Source organism: Aulonocara sp. 'chitande type north' Nkhata Bay, linkage group LG13 (genome assembly GCF_057382095.1).
Source record: "Aulonocara sp. 'chitande type north' Nkhata Bay isolate Kocher_YH1m ecotype deep benthic linkage group LG13, A_spYH_male_GT1.1, whole genome shotgun sequence".
Lineage (NCBI taxonomy): Eukaryota > Metazoa > Chordata > Actinopteri > Cichliformes > Cichlidae > Aulonocara > Aulonocara sp. 'chitande type north' Nkhata Bay.
The window spans coordinates 4332757-4355056 of record NC_141356.1 but is presented as its reverse complement, the minus strand read 5'-3'; the positions used below and the strand labels follow the sequence as shown (position 1 = coordinate 4355056).

Genomic DNA, 22300 nt, shown 5'->3' with positions numbered 1-22300 from the left:
AACCATCAGACGGCATCTGACACTCAAGGGCTTCAAAAACAAAAACGTCTTCAAAGGCCTCGTCTCCTTGAACGCCACAGAACTGACCGTTTGGACTTTAAGCACCAAACATGGGACATTGAAAGGTGGAAGAAAGTTTTCTTCTCTGATGAGAAAAAACTTAACCTTAATGGTCCTGATGGTTCCCAACGTTACTGGCATGACAAGCAGATCCCACCTGAGATGTTCTCTACGCGCCACAGTGGAGGGGGCGCCATAATGATTTGGGGTGCTTTTTCCTTCGGTGGAACAATGGAGCGTCGTTAAACAGCTGCAGGCTATGTCCAGATGTTGCAGAGAGTGTCCATTATGACTGAGGGTCCTCGTCTGTGTGGCAACAACTGGGTTTTTCAACAGGACAGCGCTACAGTACACAATGCTCACAGGACAAAGGACCTCTTCCAGGAGAATAACAGCACTCTTTTGTTGTGTGGCTTCATTTTGGCTGTTTAACATCGCTCAGCTTGATCGAAAGTTGCAACAAAGCCGCTAAACTGGACCTTGCGCTGACATGTTGTGTCTGTTTTTACTCAGCAACTTCTTGTTAAAGGGAGGTAGATTAGACTGAGCAGGCAGTGCTTCACTGTCACTTGGCTTGTCTGTTGAGTACATCAGGGAGGAACTTACAGCAGGCTGCGCCCCAGCGCAGACGTTCCGTGTGACAGCCGTCAGATGGTGGCTTTGACTGGTGTGTATTTGACAGGTGATCTGATTTGACAGCAGCCATAAGAGAGTTTAGTTTGCTTGGTGCATTTCATTCAAACTGCCATCGCCATCAAGTAAAGACTCTATTCACCTGTTTGGGGGGCTGGTTATCGATTGGCGTCTCCCTTCCAATTCCACATTCTCTCTTCAAACGCAGCTGACCCTGACAGCCAGTCACAGTCTGTCGCTGGCCGTCTGTCAGCTGCATCACTTTGTGTCACCTCAGATAACTAATTACAAGGGATACTCGTTTCTCCATAACCAGATTGTGGGCAGGAATGCTCTGCGTGACTGTCAAGCGTTAGGCCACAAATTTTGGCAGCATGTCTTTCCAAATCCTTCCGAATATACAGAAGAAAATTTAAGCTTTTCACCCACAGTGATATTTAGGATTTCCTTATTTATTTCTTCTCTGTTTCACAGCTGCTGTGTGGGATGTAGCATTGAAAGGCTATGTAGTCTCAATTTTGTCACACTCTGCATGCTCTGAAATCAAATGGACAGGCATACAGTAACACGCTCACTTGTTGCTGTCTTCTTGCAAAGGCCCGTGATGGACTTAAGAGAATTTAAGACTAAAGTTCGATCTGTTTTTCTGTGTAAATTTGATAATATACAGCTTTGATGACAAATATTTTAGATCATATTAGATCTTGACTGAATCTACAACATACTGATGCTGTTAAGCCCGGGGTCAGCAACCTTTAAGACCCAAAGAGCCATTTGGACCCGGTTTGCACGGAAAAGAAAACACTGGGAGCCGCAAATCCTTTTTGACATCTAAAATGAAGATAACACTACACACATTGTTTTTTTACCTTTATGCTTTGTATAAACAACTATAGTGTGTTGCTTATGAAATCCATGAAAGGCTACAAAGTAAATGCAATTTTATTTATTTAATGAACACATTTTGAACTCTTAAAAAATTATAACAAAAAATAAAAACATCCAGTTGAAGGTCTCTCTTAAATGAATTAAAAAGCTGAACTTAAATTATCCATGTCGCAAACAAAAACTGATCCTTATATCGCCTTTGGGCTTTCGGAGCATGTAGAGCCTTGACCTGAATTTTAAAAATAATCGGAAAAAAGTGAATAATAAATATTTGCAAAATATCTGCATAAATATTTATTTTACCTGGTTAATGTGTATGGCGGGGCGTGGCCTGCAGTGCCGCTGCAGGAGAGGTGGTCGCACCTGAGCGTCATCTGCAATCAGGCTTCGCCGCCTTAAAGTCTGCGCTCTCTCTGCTGTTGTGTTATGTGTCGGGCTGTGTGCTGGAAAGCTAAAGCCAGCTGCATGTGTACAGCAACCGTGTGTGAAAAGTGGTTAATAAAGAGAAGCTGTAAAGCATGTTCATGCAAACGTTGTCGGGTCTGCCGTGGTATGTTTACAATGGGACTCCTGCTCCTAACCTCTGCACACAGCTTCTGCAGACCGGGGCTGTACGAAGTCACTTTCATCTTTACGCAGGACTGTAAGCTGCCGTCTGTGAGGTGTGAGCGGGTTTTTTTTATATTTGTATTTTATCATTATCTCTTTTATTGAGAAAGCAATTGAACATAACAGTGGTATGGCTTTTTACACTCTTTGCTTTCACATTTTTTAGATTATAATTGAAAAGAAAAAAGAGAAAAAAAGAGAAAAAAGATGAGAGAAAAGAATAAAAAGACTTGCGTTAGGAGGTAGCAAGGCAGGTAAGTTCACATAATACTCAGGGCTTTAACGTAAAAAAAAAAAGCATGGTTCATAAAAAAATCACACCTCACAGGCTTAACATGTCCATTTAGACCATATTCTGCAAAAGGTATTCCTCTGAAGTTTAAGAGAAAATGACAATTGTTCCATCGTATAGATCTCTTGTACAGAATGTATCCAATCTTCCATCGTTGGTGGTTCAGGCTTAAGCCCTCTCCTCGTAAGGGGCTTCTTACTTGCAGCCAGTAGGATATACAAGAGTCTTCTATCATTGGAATTCAGTTTATCCACTGGTACATTGCACAAAAATATGGTCTCAAAGGTTAAAGGAAAAACAAATGAAAAAACATTTTGTAGATGTTCATGGATTAGAGACCAATACTGGCGAATAACTTTGCAATCCCAAAAGATATAGAAACCATCTCCCCCACATCTCCAACATTTGTCACCAGTTCCCCGATATGTTTGTTGAGCAGGTGTGATGAAAAATTTCCTGATGCTTTCTTCAGCAAAATTCACGCCAAACATTAGACTCAGTGGTAGCCCACTGTATCTTGCATGCGTGGCCCCAACACTCCTCTATAATTGACAAATTACCTTCTTTTTCCCACATTGCTTTAATATACATAGTGCGGTTAATACGGAAAAATAATACTCTTTGACAACTAGAGGGTTCATCGTTAGCAATCCTAAAAGCACACAAAACAAGCATTTTATCAACACAAGAAAAATCCTGAGAACCTTCCAGTTGCATTTTCAAACTAAATTGAATAAGCTTTTAATTAAGTATGGTACACTTTGTTAAAAAAATGCTGAATCCCAGTTGCCTCACCATTTGCTGTTGCAGAGCAAAATTTGACATAAGGGTCTTCTTTATATTAAGTTCTTTGAATAAATAAATAAATAAATAAATAAATAAACCAATTAACAAATTTGCAAAAGTGATGAGAATTTAATTAATGGTGGCCTTGAGAGGTCAAACTGCAATTTAAGAAAATGCCACATGAGAAGAAAGAAAAGCTCTGCAAAAGCACACGAAACACAACAGAAGGTGAATAAAAAGTATTGGAAATTATAAAAATCTGCACCAAAAACACAATAGACTGAATGTTTTGGGTCCAAAACAGCTGCGAAAGTGACAAGCTAGCAATAAACGGCTAATAGCAAACATGTAGCTACAGTACTGTGTGACTCGTGCAATTAAAACATACATTACCTGCATCTTTTTCTGTCACAACACCAATGGATCGTTTCAGTGAATCCTTCTCATGTTGTAGTTTCTGTCACATTAACGTTGCCCCAGAAACACTCCTGCTGTGCTTTATTTCTGTTTTGTTAGCTTTTGCAGGTGTTTTCTTAAGTTGCAGTGCCCTTGACCTCTCAGGGCCACCGTAGATTTTGGTTTTTGGTTTGAATTGTTTTTTCTTTTTTCAATCCATTATTTACAGTGTTTTCTCTCTTTACTCTGTCACCATTTGCTGCCTCCCACCTCCCCAATCCCCTTTTTATTCTTTTATATTGATTTAAGATTTATCTCATAAGATAAACTGGGAGGATTTTTTAATAGAAATTTTCAACATTTCTAACTGTACAGAAATTTATCATGCAGTTATTGGCCACTAACTTAAGTGAATCTTACTAATATGTATTCCTCAACCTTAGTTTCATTATTGCTTTTCCTTAAAAATTCCCTAGAATGGTCCTTTACTGTTTCCCAATATGAATGCATTGCACAGTCCAACCTCTGGCTGCTGTACAGAGATGCTCCTTCCTTCTGCAGTTCATGCGCTGCTGTTCACACTTTGCTGCAGTCCCAACACACATCAATTTACAGCCAATGCATTCCTGATTAGGCATGGACACGGTAATTGTTTTCATTGCCTTGGATTGGAACAACATAGAATCGAATGTGCTCCATCGATCTTTTGTTGGGGGGCCAATTGGGTTTGTTACCAGTGTTGTAGATCTCTCTTGGCCCATGCATTACCCTTTTAGACTCTCTCTCTCTCACCACTTCTTTTTCTCCGATGTTCCACTGTCTGTCTCCACACCCCTTCACTCTTGTGTCTTCCCTGAACATTAATCCCCATCTTTCTCTTCCTTGCTGTCGTTCTTTCATTAGCCGCTTTCCTTGTCTTCTTCTCCTACCTGCACTACTTTCCAATTCTGCTCAACTTATCAGGTTTAAAGCTAAATTAGCACGATTACATATCAGTAACCAATATCACCAAGGTAGTATATCCCTGATAAACTTCTAAAATATGACAGGCTGATTGAATAGAGGCCATGAAAGAGCTTAAGGAATGATGATGCGAGAAACATTATGCCAAAAATGATGCTGTGCATCTTGTGGACATGGCCACCATCACGGCCAATAGAACTTGTGTTAAAATTCGTCTTCTCTGTTCTGGGGTTTTATATGTCAGGACATAACAAATATCTAGTTTTTTACAAGCTCTTAAAATAAAGCGAATAAAACCTGAAATGAACAACATATAACATGTTACACTGTTGGTATTGATTTAACAAAAACTAAGCCAGAATGCAGAAACAAGCATGAAAATCTAATAACAGCCCATAATTATATAGCTTAGATAGAACTTGACTGCATGCTGAGGTGGCAGTTCAGCCATTTGATTCATGTCACAGCAGCTCATGAGTGAATGAACATGGTGTAATACAAGTACTTTAAGAAGTACATTTTTCCAAACACTTACATTTACTTAGATTTACTTGAGTAGGGTTAGGGGTTGCCACTTTAGCATGCAGTCAAGTTCTATACTCTTGCTAAGGACCTACTAATTTTATTCAGGTGTTGCAACAGGGACACATGGAAAGGTTTCAGGATACCGGGCCTCGAGGACTGGAGTTTGAGACCCCTGGCTTAGACTTTCCAACGCCTTGATTCTTTTTTTTCTTTTGTTGTAGAATTGCTGCTGTGGGAGATAGTCGTAACTGGCCTGGTTCTTACACAGTGCTTTTCTATTCTACTCGACTACTCAAAGTGCTTTATACAGCATCCCTCATTCACCCATTGACGCCTATTGATACCAGCCTTTCTTCTACGTCCAATTGCTGTCTATCTAACATTCGTGCGCATCAGAGAGCAACTTGGGGTTCAGTATGTTGCCCAAGGGCACTTTGGCATACACACTGGAGCAGCCAGGGGATTGGACCAAGAGCCTTTCAGATAGTGTATAACCTGTATTTCCTGAGCCTTGGTGCCAAGAATCTTTCTTTGTATTCCAGAATGTTGATTCTTTAGTGGGAGAAACATTTTTGTCTCTCATTCAAGTCACTCCCTCAGTCTCCATATTGGAATTTCTTTACTTGGATGACCAACATACCATTGTACTGTATCACCCCAATCATGCCTGGGATCTTTGTCCTGTTTACAATGACCCAACTGTTAGAGTGAATTGTTAAATGTTGTCATTTTTATGCTTGCCAACTCTGATGAAAGAAATTCCACTGTCCTTCCCCCCCCAAATTCTCGAGGTTCTGGATGGGGGGCTGTAATGTTTTATTGCAGATACATCCTATCTGGAAGATCTGCTTCTTTTGATGTAAGCTTCCTGCGTTTACGACCCTTTGGTCAGCAGGAGGTCTGACACACACACACACACACACACACACACACACTTAAATACAGAAGTTCACACATATACATACAATGCCTTGTCTTAGAACCATGTGGGCGTGGCTTTGTTCTGAAGTGGTTTGTGTGAACTGTGTCTCAATAAAAAGGGCAGCAAGGGAGGTCGTCGTCGAGGTCATTTTCGTGGTGGACACAGGCCTCCCTTGTGCAAGTGATTGATCGATCGACTGTCTTGTTTTCTTCATGATGAATAAGTCTCTAGAATTAGCGGGGCTTGTGGAAACACAGACCCAACACCAACTTTAGCCAGGCTTTAGAAGTCGGAAAGATGGCCTCGCTTGACACTAGAATACTTACTTACGCTGCCTGTCATTCTACTTTTAAGTACCCGTACAAGTCAGCCAGCAGACTGAGAGCAAAGTGCTCTATTGGGGTGATACAGTACAATAGTATGTAAGATAAGATGGGGGCTAATTATTTAAGACCTTATATATGAGGAGAATGATTTTAAATTTGATTCTGGATTTCACAGGGAGCCAATGAAGAGAAGCCAATATCGGGGAAATATGTAATTTCTTTCTAGTATCTGTCAGTACACTCTAGAGCATTTAGGATGAATTGAAGGCTTTTAAAGTAAATTTTTAGGACATTATTTGAAAGGTAACATCCTCTAGTTTCTGAATATTTAACATCTGTCTAAACCAAAACCCAACAGCTAACAAAAACTGACTCTGCTGCCACAGATACCAAGTAATTCTGTAGGAAAATGCGTTCTGACAGTTGTTTCTGTTACGGCCGAGAGGGCCAGGCTGTGGGTGTGGACTCAAATGCAGACACAGAGGGGAGGCAAAACGGGCATGAACACAGTGCTTTATTTACAGTACCTAGTTAAATTACAAAGCAGGAAACTATGAATGCTATGAACTGTGGAAGCTATGAACTGAGAACTGTGAGGCCAAACTATGAACATGAAACTCTGAGTGCTATGACTAGGTGCAAGATTTCATAGACGGATCCTGGGAATGGAAAAAGGGGCAGCGGCTTGGGTGGAGGTACACAGTCACTATAATGAGAAGAGACAGGCAGTCAGTAGCGGTCTAGTGAATCGTAGCCAAAGGATTAGACTGTGGTGTTTTGGGCTTACGCGTTGCAGGTGAAAGTGTCATGTGAGGAGGGGGTGTCCAAGGGGGTCCGGGTGAGGAGTGTCCAGAGAGGGTCCAGAATATACTTGGAGCAAGGGACCTGGCAGGGAGGCAGGCAGGTGGAGTCTTATGATGATAAGGAAGCAACCAGATGACAGAACCAGTGTCCAGGCGGAGATGAGTGTAGTTCAGCTTGTGAAGCGTGACGGCCAGGTGGGTCCTATGACAAAGAAAACACGGTGAGGAGAAATGCAATTGTTAAGAGGCTCTCACAAGGGCTTGGCGGCGTAGCACTAACGTGAGTTAGCAGTAGATCTGGCAGAGGTCTGTTGTGAGCGCTGGTCTTATATGCTGGTGACTTGATTGGAATCAGGTGTGAAAGCTGATTGGAGTCTCTGCCTGAAGGTGGAGCCCAGCAGAGTGGAAAAACCCCGCACTCACCTGGACCAGGACAGTTTCTCTCCAATTAAGTTCAGTGATTGTAAGATACATTCCTAAAACATATCTCAATATAATACATATTGAGCTGCACCACAAACCTTATTCTCTTAAGTTGGGATTAATTCCTTTCTTTTGCTGATTCACTGCTTCACTTTGTGAAACACAACATTTAGCAACTGATCCTGCCAGCAGGAATGTACATTACATCAGCCCGTGCATATATGCAGGCTAGTAAGTCATTAAAGCATCAAACACTTCATGTTGTCACGGTCTCGCTGGCAGACCGTGGGGATGTGGGGAAAGGAGGACCCAAAATGCAGGACTCTACAGTGCAACAGTGTTTATTTACAGTGGTGACAATCCGAACAACAATAAATCCCCCCGTGCGATCCCAACTCCCGTTCCGTGTCTTCTCCTTTATCCCGTGCTCCGTGCTCTGTCTCCGTTCCCTGTGTACTCTCCGTGTGCTGCCTCCTGGTCGCCACAATTCCTCCTGAGGAAACACGCATACCAAAGGCAGCCGTGAGTACAAAACCTAACAGTAGACTGCACTAACCTTGCACAATACACTTAAGACTGACGGGAAGTCACTCAACGATCCAGCGTCGAGGAGCTCTCAGCCACACTGTTTTGAAGCTCCTCTGACGAGGCTTGATCGGCGCCAGGTGTGTGTGGATTCCTGGGTGGGACCGGTCAGCTGGCAGGGCCACACCCACCAGGCCTAAAAGTGCCTGCCACGACCGCACCCTCACATACACAAGCACACACCCCTAAACACCTGACAGTACACCAACACGGAAAAAACAGGACAGCAGACACAACCATAATAACAACAACCACAATAATGATAATAATAATAATAATAACTACAATAGTAGTCCACACTGCTCACGGACCCCGAATCCCTGGAACTGGGTCCGTGACAGTACCCCCCCTCTAAGGGTCAGCACCCGACGACCCAAAAACAAAAACAAAACAAAAACCACAGTACAACCAACCCCGGGCGGGCAGCGGGGGGTCCCGGACGGAGGGCCCCAAAACCCCAGTTCAAATGTCCAACCACTGCCATGGTGGGAACAACAGTTCTTGCGGCCGACCCAGTGGACCGCAAGCAGGCAAAACTCGCTACGGGTCAGGCAGTGGTGGGAAAACAGTTCGGGCGGCCTACCTCCAACCCCATGATGGAAGCGGAACGCTTCAGGCGGCCTGCCACGGATCCGGTGGCGGCGGCGCTGCTCCTCCAGCGGCCTGCCACGGGTCCGGTGGCGGCGGAACGGTTCTGGTGGCCTGCCACGGGTCCGGTGGCGGCGGCGCTGCTCCTCCGGCGGCCTGCCACGGGTCCGGTGGCGGCGGAACGGTTCTGGTGGCCTGCCACGGGTCCGATGGCAACGTCGCTGCTCCGGTGAGCAACAGCGAGGCGTGGCACATGGTCTATGACGCGCCGGTCGCTGACGTGGACGCACTGGACGTGGATGGCGTGGAGGCCGCGCTAGACGTGGAGGTTCCTCCGGTTCGCTGACCTCCGGCTGAGCGGGTCCCTCCTCGGCTGGCAGCGAGAGCCCCTCCGCGGCTGGCAGCGAGAGCCCCTCCGCGGCTGGCAGCGAGAGCCCCTCCGCGGCTGGCGGCTCGCTGAGCTCCTCTGCTGGTGGCTCGCTGAGCTCCTTTGCTGGTGGCTCGCTGAGCTCCTCTGCTGGTGGCTCGCTGAGCTCCTCTGCTGGTGGCTCGCTGAGCTCCTCTGCTGGTGGCTCGCTGAGCTCCTCTGCTGGTGGCTCGCTGAGCTCCTCTGCTGGTGGCTCGCTGAGCTCCTCCGGCTCGCTGAGCTCCTCCGGCTCGCTGAGCTCCTCCGGCTCGGGCATGCTGAGCTGCTCCTGCTCGCTGAGCTGCTCCGGCTCGCTGAGCTGCTCCGGCTCGCTGAGCTGCTCCTGCTCGCTGAGCTGCTCCTGCTCGGGCATGCTGAGCTCCTCCGGCTCGCTGAGCTCCACAGCTGGCGACGCGGGCTCCTCCCGCTCGCTGAGCTCCCGCTCGGGCATGCTGAGCTCCTCCGGCTCGCTGAGCTCCACAGCTGACGATGCGGGCTCCTCCCGCTCGCTGAGCCGCTCCTCCGGCTGCGACGCGGGTATAGATGGTCGTTGATCCGGAGGTGAAGATGGCGATGCGGAAGCTGCAGGTGGCGAAGATGACGGTCGAGCGGGAGATGTGGATGGTGAAGTCGAGAGTTCTGCGGTCGCTGCAGTCTGATGGGACGCTGGTGGAGAAGTAGCTGCAAAGGGCGGAGGTGATAATGGTGCGGCAGCTACTCGTGGTAGACTGGACAGCAATGTAGAAACAACAGGCGGGTGACATAATGGCAGGGTAGTTCCAGCAGGCATATCAGCCTCCAACTGAGGATGAAGACGAGAGGCTGACTGGACTGGCTGTGCTACGGCTACAGGCTGGGCAGCTGGCTGTGCTACGGCTACAGGCTGGGCAGCTGGCTGTGCTACGGCTACAGGCTGGGCAGCTGGCTGTGCTACGGCTACAGGCTGGGCAGCTGGCTGTGCTACGAGGTTAGCTTTCACACAGTCCCGTGAATAAACAGATGAGGTGAATGAAGATGAATTGTCCATATGACTCACCACAGCCGGCTGTTGGAAAGTTTTAGAGTCTGACTGCGGTGAGGCACGCCGGCGGCGCAAGCGTCGCTTCTTTAACGATGCCGGGGCCAGCGTATCAGGCTGAGGTTCCACCAGCCGGCCGGACAGGAGAGCAGCTGCGTGATTTTGAGCTGCCGGTCCTTGGTCTGCTGACTCAGCAGGTGCCGCAGAGGTGAGTGGAGATGTGGTGAGGTGCAGAGGGCGTGTGAAACGTTTCCCCCGCAATGGAGGGTCCAACAAGCGAGCTGCAAGCGACGGCGGGGAGGCTATCAGCCTATGAAAAAAGAAATAGGCAGCAAGGGCTCCCAGGGAGGTTGCCATATCCTCCTCGCCCGGACAGCCCAAACCAAACAGCTCAAAACAGGAACTTTCCCTCAGCGTGGTTATAATCGAAATTAATTCAATTCAATTCAATTCAATTCAATTTTATTTATATAGCGCCAAATCACAACAAAAGTCGCCTCAAGGCGCTTCATTCAAATTAGTCTCTTAATGTCCAAAAAGCTCACAGATGAGGTGATTGATGATAAGAAGGAATCAAAAAATACGACCTGTAAGTGTCTCTGATGTGGATCTGCCGCCTGGATAATGCTCCGACAGTATTTCCAGAGCTGGGCGAGCAATTCCTCCTGTGAGACGGTCCTTGAGTCCGCTGGGCCCATAATGGCTGGATCGTTCTGTCACGGTCTCGCTGGCAGACCGTGGGGATGTGGGGAAAGGAGGACCCAAAATGCAGGACTCTACAGTGCAACAGTGTTTATTTACAGTGGTGACAATCCGAACAACAATAAATCCCCCCGTGCGATCCCAACTCCCGTTCCGTGTCTTCTCCTTTATCCCGTGCTCCGTGCTCTGTCTCCGTTCCCTGTGTACTCTCCGTGTGCTGCCTCCTGGTCGCCACAATTCCTCCTGAGGAAACACGCATACCAAAGGCAGCCGTGAGTACAAAACCTAACAGTAGACTTGCACTAACCTTGCACAATACACTTAAGACTGACGGGAAGTCACTCAACGATCCAGCGTCGAGGAGCTCTCAGCCACACTGTTTTGAAGCTCCTCTGACGAGGCTTGATCGGCGCCAGGTATGTGTGGATTCCTGGGTGGGACCGGTCAGCTGGCAGGGCCACACCCACCAGGCCTAAAAGTGCCTGCCACGACCGCACCCTCACATACACAAGCACACACCCCTAAACACCTGACAGTACACCAACACGGAAAAAACAGGACAGCAGACACAACCATAATAACAACAACCACAATAATGATAATAATAATAATAATAATAATAACTACAATAGTAGTCCACACTGCTCACGGACCCCGAATCCCTGGAACTGGGTCCGTGACACATGTAGTGTCGTAGCAGTCAAAATTGCCTCAGGATCCATAGATGAAATCATACTCTGTTAAGATATTCATTGTGTGTACTCATGTTGTACAGTGTTTAACTGCATTATGGTTACTGTGGTTTAACAGAGACAGTATTTTAGTTGCCACCACAAGGAGGCACTGTTTCATTGTAAGAGCACGGATGCTGCGTCATCACGCCCCTAAGAAAAAAAAAGTATACCACAACGAAAATGGCACCCATGAGAAAAGTTTTGCCGCGTGTTAATGAGGAATAAAGTTCCCAAAATATTAAGGACATTTTTGCCTCCATCGTCATTTTCCTTCGAGTTGATCGCTGTCGATGCTGCAATACTCAACAGGTTATGGGCCCAGTGGCCGACTCGAAGAAGAGTTTTTTCTCATGAAGATCCGGAGCCAAAACGGATAACGGGCTAACGACTAAAGAGCAACATGGATCAACGCGGAGCAAGCAGGCTCCCTCGACTCATGTTTGACGGAGATGAGACCAGGTATGAACTTTGGGAAACTAAGGTGCTTGGATATTTGCACTTGTTGGGATTAAAAGACACCGTTCTGAAGGAACCGAACGGCGCGGCTGAAGTAGCAGCAGACGGTAAGAAGAACGCCGACGCTTACGCCGAGTTAATCCAATTCTTGGACGATAAAAGCCTCTCACTGATTATGAGAGATGCCCCTGATAATGGGAGAAGAGCATTAGAAATACTAAGGGACTACTACGCGGGAAAGGGGAAGCCCCGAATCATCAACCTGTACACCACGCTATCGTCGCTTCAGAAAAAGAGGGAAGAGACTGTCACAGACTATGTCATCAGAGCAGAGGCCGCCATTACAGCACTGCGCAATGCGGGTGAGACTTTAGGTGATGGATTGTTAATTGCTATGGTTTTAAAGGGACTACCTGAAAATTTTAAGCCATTTGCAATACACGTTACCCACGATAAAGACGATATGACATTTGCTGAGTTCAAAACAAAGCTACGAAGTTTCGAAGACACTGAAAAGTCGAGTGCATCGGAGTATAGCGACAACGTAATGAAAACAGGAGGAAGAACCGGCCGTGAGCACACGAGATCCAGCGCACAATACAGAAACAAGAACGATGAGGACATTGTGTGTTTCAAGTGCGGACTAAAAGGCCACCGAGCAAAAGCGTGCAGACGGAGGACGTGGTGCAGTCATTGCAAAAACAGCACACACAGTGACACCACATGTAGACATAAAGCCAAACAAGATGGCGCGCGGAAGGTCGCAGAGGAAAGCGGCAACGGACCCAAACCAGAAACGTCGGATTATGCCTTCAGGATTAAGGGCGTAGACATCAAAGTCCAGCAGTCAGCGTACAGCATTGAGGAGAAAGGCCTGTTGGTGGACACTGGGGCTACCTCACACATCATTAACAGCATCGCCAAGTTCAAGAGCTTCGACGACGCGTTCAGACCGGAGTCACACAGCGTAGAACTGGCAGACGGTACCCAGTGCAGAGGCGTCGCCCAACAGAGGGGGGACGCAGAGGTGTTCCTGATTGACAATACAGGCCAGCGACGCAAAGCAACGCTGAAAGATGCGCTGTTTATTCCATCATACCCCCAGAACATATTCTCTGTAAAGTCAGCCACTGCATTAGGAGCAACAGTCACCTTTAAACAAGGGCAGGACACGTTGACCCACAAAGACGGTACTAACTTTAACATTCATGTGTATGGCAAGTTGTACTATTTGCAGACTGAAGTTGAGGGTAATGATAAGTGTAACACCTGTCATGACATACAGGCATGGCATGAGATATTAGGTCATTGCAACTATGAAGATGTAGTAAGATTGCAAGGTGTGGTTAACGGTATGCAGATTAAGGGGAGAACCGATAGACCTGAAAAGGAATGTGAAGTGTGTATCCAGGGAAAGTTTGCACAAACCCGAAACAGAGATCCTGATACAAGAGCAAAGGCTCCTTTACAAATGGTACACACAGATTTAGCAGGTCCGATAGCCACTGAATCTATTGATGGGTACAAATATGTGCAGTCATTCACTGATGATTATTCAAACTCAGTGTTTGTATATTTCCTGAAGACGAAAACTGATACAGTGCAGGCAACAGAGAAATTTCTAGCGGATGTTGCACCATATGGCAACGTAAAATGCATTAGATCAGACAATGGGACAGAGTTCACATGCAGAGATTTCCAAACCCTGTTAAGGAAAAATGGCATTAAGCATGAGACATCAGCCCCGTACTCACCCCATCAGAACGGTACCGCCGAGAGGGGGTGGCGTACTCTTTTCGAGATGGGCAAGTGCATGCTAATTGAGAGTCAGCTACCGAAATGCCTATGGAACTATGCCATTCAAACTGCTGCTGTAACACGGAACAGATGCTTTAATAAGCGAACAGGGAAAACACCCTACCAAATGCTGACAGGTAAAAAGCCAGACTTGTCAAAAATGCAGAAATTTGGGTCTGTGTGCTATGCATACAAACAGGACAAGGGGAAACTTGATTCAAAATGTGACCAAGGTTTCTTTGTAGGTTATGATAAGAACAGTCCCGCCTACTTAGTTTACCACCCTGAAACTGAGAAAGTTCAGAAACATAGACTTGTTAAGTTTGTGAGCAAAGTAAATGTAGAAAAACAAACACAGACAGATGAGGGAGAACTAAATGATGACTGTAGCAGAGTAAGACAGCCTATGGCTTAACAGACCTTCAGAGAAAGGTGACAAGGACAATGAGGTTCCAGAACCTATTGTGACAGACACAAGTCCACAAAGTGGTATACCTGATGAGCGTGAACGAAAAGAGACAAATGTGACAAGTGATGGATTTGTCAACAAAAGGTATCCTCTTAGGGAGAGAAGAAAACCGGGACATTTAAATGACTTTGTAGCTGCCAACAGTGGCGGCGATGAGATCCACACTACCATAGACTACTGCTACAGGGCAGTGTGTGGTGTCCCAAACACATTTAAGGAAGCCATAGAATCAGCTAACTCAAAGAACTGGATCAAAGCCATGGATGAAGAAATTCACTCGTTACGGGAAAATGACACTTTTACCCTAACCACTTTGCCAAAGGGAAAGAAAACAGTGGGGGGGAAGTGGGTTTATTCCGTTAAGAGTGACATTGAGGGAAACGACCGATACAAGGCAAGGTTCGTAGCCAAAGGTTACAGCCAACAGTTGGGGATAGATTATGGAGAGACATTCTCACCAACAGCCAACTTAACCAGCATAAGAGTTTTGTTACAGAAAGCAGCGCAGGAGAGCCTGTTACTCCATCAAATGGATGTGAAGACAGCATATTTACACGCTCCCATTGATTATGAAATCTACATTGATCAGCCAGGTTATGAAGAGGGAGAAGGGCTAGTCTGTAGATTACAAAAATCCTTGTATGGGTTAAAACAATCTGGTCGTAACTGGAATAGGATCTTGCATGAATACCTAACAGCGAACAGTTTCAGGCAAAACCCAGCAGACCACTGTGTTTATACCAAAGAGACAAAAGATGGTAAGGTGATTATGATCATCTGGGTGGACGACCTGATAATTGCTGCTGGCAATGAAAAGGTAATGAAGGATGCAAAAGAAATGCTTTCAGTCAAATTTAAGATGAAAGACTTGGGCAGACTTAAGCATTTTCTGGGTATTGATTTCACTCAGTCTGATGGATGTGTAACAATGTCACAAGAAACCTATGTCAACAAGATACTGATGAGGTCTAACATGCAGAACTGTAAACCCAGAGGAACTCCCTGTGATCAGAAGTTGTGTTACACAGAAGGTGCTACTAAGATAAGAGATGTGAGGATGTATAGAGAGGCTGTAGGCAGTCTTATATACCTTGCATCAGGTACCCGTCCTGACCTGAGTTTTGTGGTAAGCAAGTTATCGCAACATTTCCATGAGCCTACAGAAGAACAGTGGGGAACTGTGAAACATGTGTTGAGATATCTCAAAGGGTCCAAAGATAAGAAGTTGTGTTTTAGAAGAAACACAGATGAAAATTTGGGTCTAGTGGCCTACAGTGATGCTGACTGGGCAGGTGATACTGCCGACAGACGCAGCACTACTGGTTACTGTGTACGTCTATGTAACAACAGTTCTTTAGTTTCATGGAAGACCAAGAAACAGCCCACTGTGGCGCTCTCTACCTGTGAAGCAGAGTATATGGCTCTGGCTTCCACAATGCAAGAGTGTATATATTTAGAACAGCTTTTGAAAGGTATAGATGACTACAGCTACACTCAAACAATAGTGTACGAGGACAACCAGGGAACAATTGCCCTGGCTAAAAACCCTGTGAGCCGACAGAGGTGCAAACATGTGGACATTAAATATCATTTTGTAAGGTCCATTGTAAATGAAGAGAAAATGTGTCTGTTATATTGCACCACTGAAGAAATGGTTGCAGATGTTATGACCAAACCTGTTTCTAAGCTAAAACTTGCTAAGTTTGCTAACGTTGTGTTTGGTGCTTAAAAGAAAAAAAAAGAGAGAGAGAAAAAAAAAAAAGGAAGTGTGGTAGAGATTGTACAACTGTTTATCGTTTATTGTACAACTTTTCTTTGATTCCAGCAACCTGAGTACAAGAGGGGGTGTTAAGATATTCATTGTGTGTACTCATGTTGTACAGTGTTTAACTGCATTATGGTTACTGTGGTTTAACAGAGACAGTATTTTAGTTGCCACCACAAGGAGGCACTGTTTCATTGTAAGAGCACGGATGCTGCGTCATCACGCCCCTAAGAAAAAAAAAGTATACCACAACGAAAATGGCACCCATGAGAAAAGTTTTGCCGCGTGTTAATGAGGAATAAAGTTCCCAAAATATTAAGGACATTTTTGCCTCCGTCGTCATTTTCCTTCGAGTTGATCGCTGTCGATGCTGCAATACTCAACATACTCTCCACTGAAATCAAATGTAATAGAATTGTTGAGGTCATGTTAGTAGGGTGAGTCAAAATGCCAACTTCTTGGTTCTGCTGTGGAAGTCACAGAATGTACTCGATGGCCCATATAATGAGGATATGATTAACTAAAAGTCATCCTGACAAACTTGCAGTAGAAAAGGTTTGCAGACTATAGCTGCATTGAAAGGAGATTACTCATCTTAGGGCCAGTTGCTCTCATTGATGATCCAATCTAGTATTTTTAATAAGGATCAATATTGGATTGTTATACAGAATCGTGAAAGGTCTAGTCTCTATGGATGTAATTACCATCTACAGTCTAGCAATGTTATAATTTTGATCAAATACCCTGCTTGAACAAATCAAATATTATATTTTATATCAATATTATATATATATTTCTCTTTTCTCTTTGTTCTCCTCAACAGGCAGAGTACAGAGGCAGTCCTAAGAACGGCACAGAGTCAGCCGTGGACCTGCTGGGTCTGGGTAAGCCATAAACAGCCTTCTTACAGCTCACAGGATAATAAACCTTAGGCTATATGCTGACTTGTCAAACTGTATTTAAATGTCTGCCTAATGCTTCTGACATGTTTGTTAAACTACTTAAGTTGGAAGATGTTATAATATTTTTTGATTGATATAGCAATGATTGGAGGTTAAGTAATGTCTGACGTTATCAGAGGGAGGTTTCATGCCGTCAGGCTTTATTTGGATCATGCAGAGAGGACTTTCATTACATTTTGATGACTTGGTATACCATCTGGCTGTTAATGCATCAGTGACTTCAGCCATGTAAGCCTACAGGTAAAACCATCGAACAGTCTACACACTGATGTACCCGATGCAGATATCAAGCATGTAAGACAAAGTAAAATGAAGCAGGTTTTACTGGATATTTTGTGATGTGAGTGGTAACCACAGGAAATGGATATCCTCGACTGAGTCATCAGCTGAATACAGGGGTTAAAATTCTCGAGCGTTCTGGTGTTTTAGATCATTATAGGACAATATATGACTATGTGTAATTATGCCTGTGGTAAATATTCTTGCTTGTCTTTTTTAACTCTCCCATAGAAAACATCTGCTCGTACATGTGTGAATGTAGCCTGGAACCACATTTCATTTGGAAAAAAAAAGATTTTTGAAAAAAGTGTATGTTGTGGTGTAAAAAAGTTTGCAGTAATTTGAAAAATGCACTGAAGCAGGGATCTTGTCTTTGTTTTCACATCATCATCGTGATCTAATGGGCTAGTTAGTCGATTGTTTCACATCAGTAGACTCATTACATTGCATATTGCTGTTAAGAAACCACACGCGTCAAAGACAAGCATCAAAGAGTAAAGCTTCTTTGAAGCTTTGAAAGTTGTGTTTGACTTGAAATCCGGCAGCCTAATTGTATCAGACTGAGGAACCAGCGAGTGATGCATTTTCTGTGGACGGTCCTTTCATGTAATGTAAATGCGAGGATTTACATTTGGCAACGATCGCATTGTGTTTCTGAAATGGTTCATGATTTCTGGGATGGCCATGATTCATTGTGCTTGTGTTACCAGTTTAGCATCTTATACAGAAAAAATAGTAATAATAATAATGGATTGCATTTATATAGTGCTTTTCGGGACCCCTCAAAGCGCTTTACAATACCACTATTCATTCACTCTCACATTCATACACTGGTGAAGGCAAGCTACAGTTGTAGCCACAGCTGCCCTGGGGCAGACTGACAATACATCGAAGAAGTGGGGACATCTTGCCCTTAGTGGTGCAGCATCCCTTCCCCTTTTACATGCAGATTCATAACCATGGAAGAGAGAGATGGCAGAAGGATCAGCAGATACAACATTACAATATTTGATGTCTGAGTCCCACATAGAGCTGGGCGATAGAACGATAACGATATGTATCGCGATATAACTATTACTCGATAGAGAAATTAAGCTATCGCGATAGACCTCGCCGCTCTTGTCCTCTTAAAAAAAAAAAAAAAAAAAAAAAAAAGGTCAGCCAATCCAAATTAAGTAGCGCAGAGCCGAACCAATCACAGCCGCAGCGTCACGTCGCGTGACTTGTTACGTACAGCACAAGTGCCAAGCCGCACGTGTGTTTGTTTGGGAAGCAGCCAGCGGGTAATGGAGGAAATGAGTGTGCCGACTAGAAAAATCAACCGAGCGTGACCGAAGAGAAAACAGATGATGGTTCCAACGTCGGAGAGATTGTCGAACAGAAGAGCCAAAGAAGTTCCGTAGTGTGAAGGTATTTCGGCTATTTCAAGTCTGACAAAAAACAGAGTAGCGTGCACTGTAAATTGTGCCGAAAGCAAGTCTGGAAATACAATAAACTGGTGCATGCGTCACACTGTGCGCCACGTTATTGTTTCGGTGAAATGAATTTCTACAATACTGTTAATTCTACTCTCTGCAGTGTTTAAATGCTTACATATACACACAGTTACTGTCCCTCCACACTTACGACTCGGTTCTGCTTCTATGCCCCAGCTTTGTTTACTTTTTCCCACCGAGGCTTCTAGACTTCTGATTGGCCAACATTTCTGCACGGTTAGGAATCTAGCGCCACCTGCTGCTTTGGCATGTTCATAGCAGCGTTTTCCTTCATTTCTGCCTTTATGTGTGGACGGGATTATTTTTTAAAACGAAAACGGAAAATCTCTGTTTTCAAAAATACCCGTGTACGTGTGGACGTAGCCTCAGTCTCTGACTGGAAGCGCTAATTCGTCATTCGGCTTTTGTCAGACTAAAGTAACTGTTAAAACTGTTTGAAAAGCTCAGCTATACAACAAGGAGAGATTGAGAATTTCCTTTTAGTTCTCAGTTTATTTGATATTGACAAAAGTTAGTCAATTTTGTCTGTTCTTCTGTAAAACAAACTAAGATTTATTTTTAGAATTAATATTTTGTTTCTAAGTGGAATTGACAATTTAGTCTGTTTCGTTTGTTCTATTTTGAAACTTAAACGCTTTAGCGGCTGCCTTTTGTGTAGTTTGCAATATTTGCCTTTATTTATCTGAAAAAGTCTCATGTTCCTTAAGTACATCTACCCTGTTGAACTTATTATGGGAAATAAATATTTAAATAAAAACAAGCTGCTGATTATTTCACATTTTACTTGTGAGCAACGGCACATTTAAATCTTACAAATATAGTTATTTGGCTTATATCGTGATAGATATCGTTATCGACTGAAATGAAAAAAACATATCGTGATATGAAAAAATCTCATATCGCCCAGCTCTAGTCCCACATAAGTTTTGTTGCTTGGTGTCTAACTAATCTTAAAGCCCTCGCATGTCCTTCAAGATTTCTCTCATTCTTAGTCACGCAATGAAGACTCTTCAAAATCACGCCAAACACAGAGATGTCTAAAGTTTTGGACATGAACAGAAATCTCGCTGAACTCCAGAAGTGGATAAATTATTGAAAAAAAATCAATTTACTACGACACAAAGGCCACACGCGCATGATTAAACTTGTTCAAATAAGTGATGTGTTGGCTCAGCTGGGATTATATCATGAGAAAATGTATCCTACAGAAAAATAAATATTTGTCTCATCTTTCCTGCATTCTGCTTCACTTTCTCTTTCTTTTATGTAAATAGAGACATTTCCACTATCTGCTGATGCAAAAAAGATACAAATTGAAGCATAAACATTTAGCAAGAGACAGAAAACTGATTCTGAAAATCCTCTACATGTCTCTTCCATTGGTGTTTTGTTTGTTGTCTAATCACAAGCAGTTTCAATTCATGTCCAAAATATATAATTTGTCCCTGCTTTAAGCCCTGATATTGGCAAAGAACAAACACGTATCGACTCTAAAGCGCTCGGGGTCTGACCAACAATCGGTCTGACTTTAATGCCTACTGTGGGCAGCAATCTACTAACACATGTGGTGTAGTATAAAACCAACAGAGAAAATAATAAATTCACAAATGATACAAGTGTTAACAAAAAAGCCAGTTATGATTTAACAAGTAAAACAAGTAAATGTTAAAAATAGTAGATACTATATAGCTACTATATTTACACATGTTTTAAAGACCAGGGAAGTTGTGATATTCCAGTAATGTTTAGCAACTGGGACGGTTTTATATAAAGCACTCAACAACAACATGTAAAAGCCACAAAGCTATAGTTTGAATTTAGAAGGGGGGATAATCTAGACACATTTTTGGACTGTTACATTTTAGGCCATAACATTAAAAAATGTTCAAGGGCATTAAAGGCTTCACAGCCACAGAAGAATAAGGATGTGAAGTCCTGGCTGAAAAAAGTAAACTACAAGAAGAACGCTCAGGAGCTCCTAATGGAAGCAAATAACCACTTTCCAGACTAGAAGTGAACATCAGAGATGCACTGAAATGTACAAGTGGACTCACAGCGTATCCAAAAAGTATTCACAGCGCTTCAGTTGTTCCACAGACGTCTTCCAAAATGGATTAGATTTATTTTTCACAATACCCAATAGTGAAAAAGTTCAGAAGTGTTTGCATGAAATTCTTACAAATTTGTTAAAACAAAGAAAAAAATATGATGTAGCGTGTACATAAGTGTTCACGGCTTATAATATGCTGTTAGCCTGGTTAGTATAGTGGTATCAGTACCACAGTACAGTGGAAGTAATTCATTGCAAGTAAAACTTCTGTGTTGTTGGTATTTTGTGACACAGTCTTTACAGATCCTTCGCTTTGAGATCTGTCTCAGAGAAATTGTGGTTGTGTCCCTGTTTTTAGTTCAGCAACTGTCTGCTTGTGTTTCTTTGCTTTGCTTTGTGTCTCTGCTGGTGGTTTGGTGGTGACGTCCTTGGGCTCTAGACTTTAGGCAGTCATTGACTACAAAAGAGCTTCATCCGTATATTACAAAGAGTCCTTATATTTAAAATTATATTTCGGTCCATTTATGGTTTAGCCTCTGAAAATGGGGAAGTATGTATAACAGTGGATGTAATTCCTAATGCTTTCATTAAAGCCCTTGAAACTCAGCACTCATGTCAGACTTTCAAGGGCTGATATGACTCCGCTGTGGCGGTGAAAAGGCTGGAGTGCCCACTCTGGGTGAGGGATGAGTTGCTGCCCCAAGTGGAGGAGTTTGAGTGTCTCTGGGTCTTGTTCACAAGTGAGGGGAGAGTGGACCATGAGATCGAGTGATGGATTGGGTGGTCAGAAACTCTGGGTAGTGACAGACAGAATGAGGTCACAGAGACAAGTGGTTGAAATGAGTTTATAGATGGGGTGAGGAGCTCGGTCATTTGAGAGGGGCTCGGAGTAGAGCCGCAGGTCCTCCACATCGAAAGGAGCCAGTTGAGGTGGTTCAGGCACTTGACTAGGATGCCTCCTTGATGTCTCCTAGGTATTCCTAGCATGTCCTACTGGGAGGATGCCCTAGGGCTGACCCAGGACTCAATAGAGAGATTATATCTGTCAGCTGGCTTGGGAACATTTCTGTGTCCTCCCGGATGAGCTGCAGGAGGTGACTGGGGTAAGGAAAGTCTGGGTTTCTTAGCTTGGACTGTTGTCTCCGTGACCCAAATCCCAAAGTGTCAAAAATGGGTGGATGGATGAATGGATGTGGGGATAACATTTCATAAATTGTGGTATTCTCAAAAAACTGAAGTATAGTTGTCAGGTTAAGTTCAGTAGTTCACTGCATTGGGTTTTTGGACCAGTTTCTGGAGGATTACAAGATAATTCTGGGAGGTCATGAAATGATTAAGAAAAGTGAGAGTGCATCCAGGCTAATTTC

The 22300-nt window shown here is 44.1% G+C and overlaps 1 protein-coding gene, 1 long non-coding RNA gene and 1 pseudogene across 6 annotated transcripts in view; 1 reads left to right on the top strand and 2 right to left on the bottom strand.

Annotated features, from left to right (window-relative positions):
• Positions 1-22300, top strand: part of LOC147315478 (stromal membrane-associated protein 1-like) — a 161918-nt gene that overhangs the window by 83635 nt on the left and 55983 nt on the right. For all 4 annotated transcript variants that reach the window (XM_086258319.1, XM_086258321.1, XM_086258320.1 and 1 more), the window contains one exon: positions 16970-17030. In XM_086258319.1, the coding sequence (XP_086114445.1) occupies positions 16970-17030 (61 nt within the window). The remainder of the gene's footprint in view (positions 1-16969; positions 17031-22300) is intronic.
• On the bottom strand, positions 6904-7712 carry LOC147315480 (uncharacterized). Its single transcript, XR_015124354.1, has 3 exons — positions 7484-7712; positions 7188-7405; positions 6904-7106 (listed from the first exon to the last, which is right to left on the bottom strand). It is a non-coding gene; the product is annotated as an uncharacterized LOC147315480 (long non-coding RNA).
• On the bottom strand, positions 7729-11880 carry LOC147315479 (uncharacterized; annotated as a pseudogene). The gene is made up of 4 exons (XR_015124353.1): positions 11258-11880; positions 10746-11168; positions 8208-10659; positions 7729-8119 (listed from the first exon to the last, which is right to left on the bottom strand). The product of XR_015124353.1 is annotated as an uncharacterized LOC147315479 (transcript).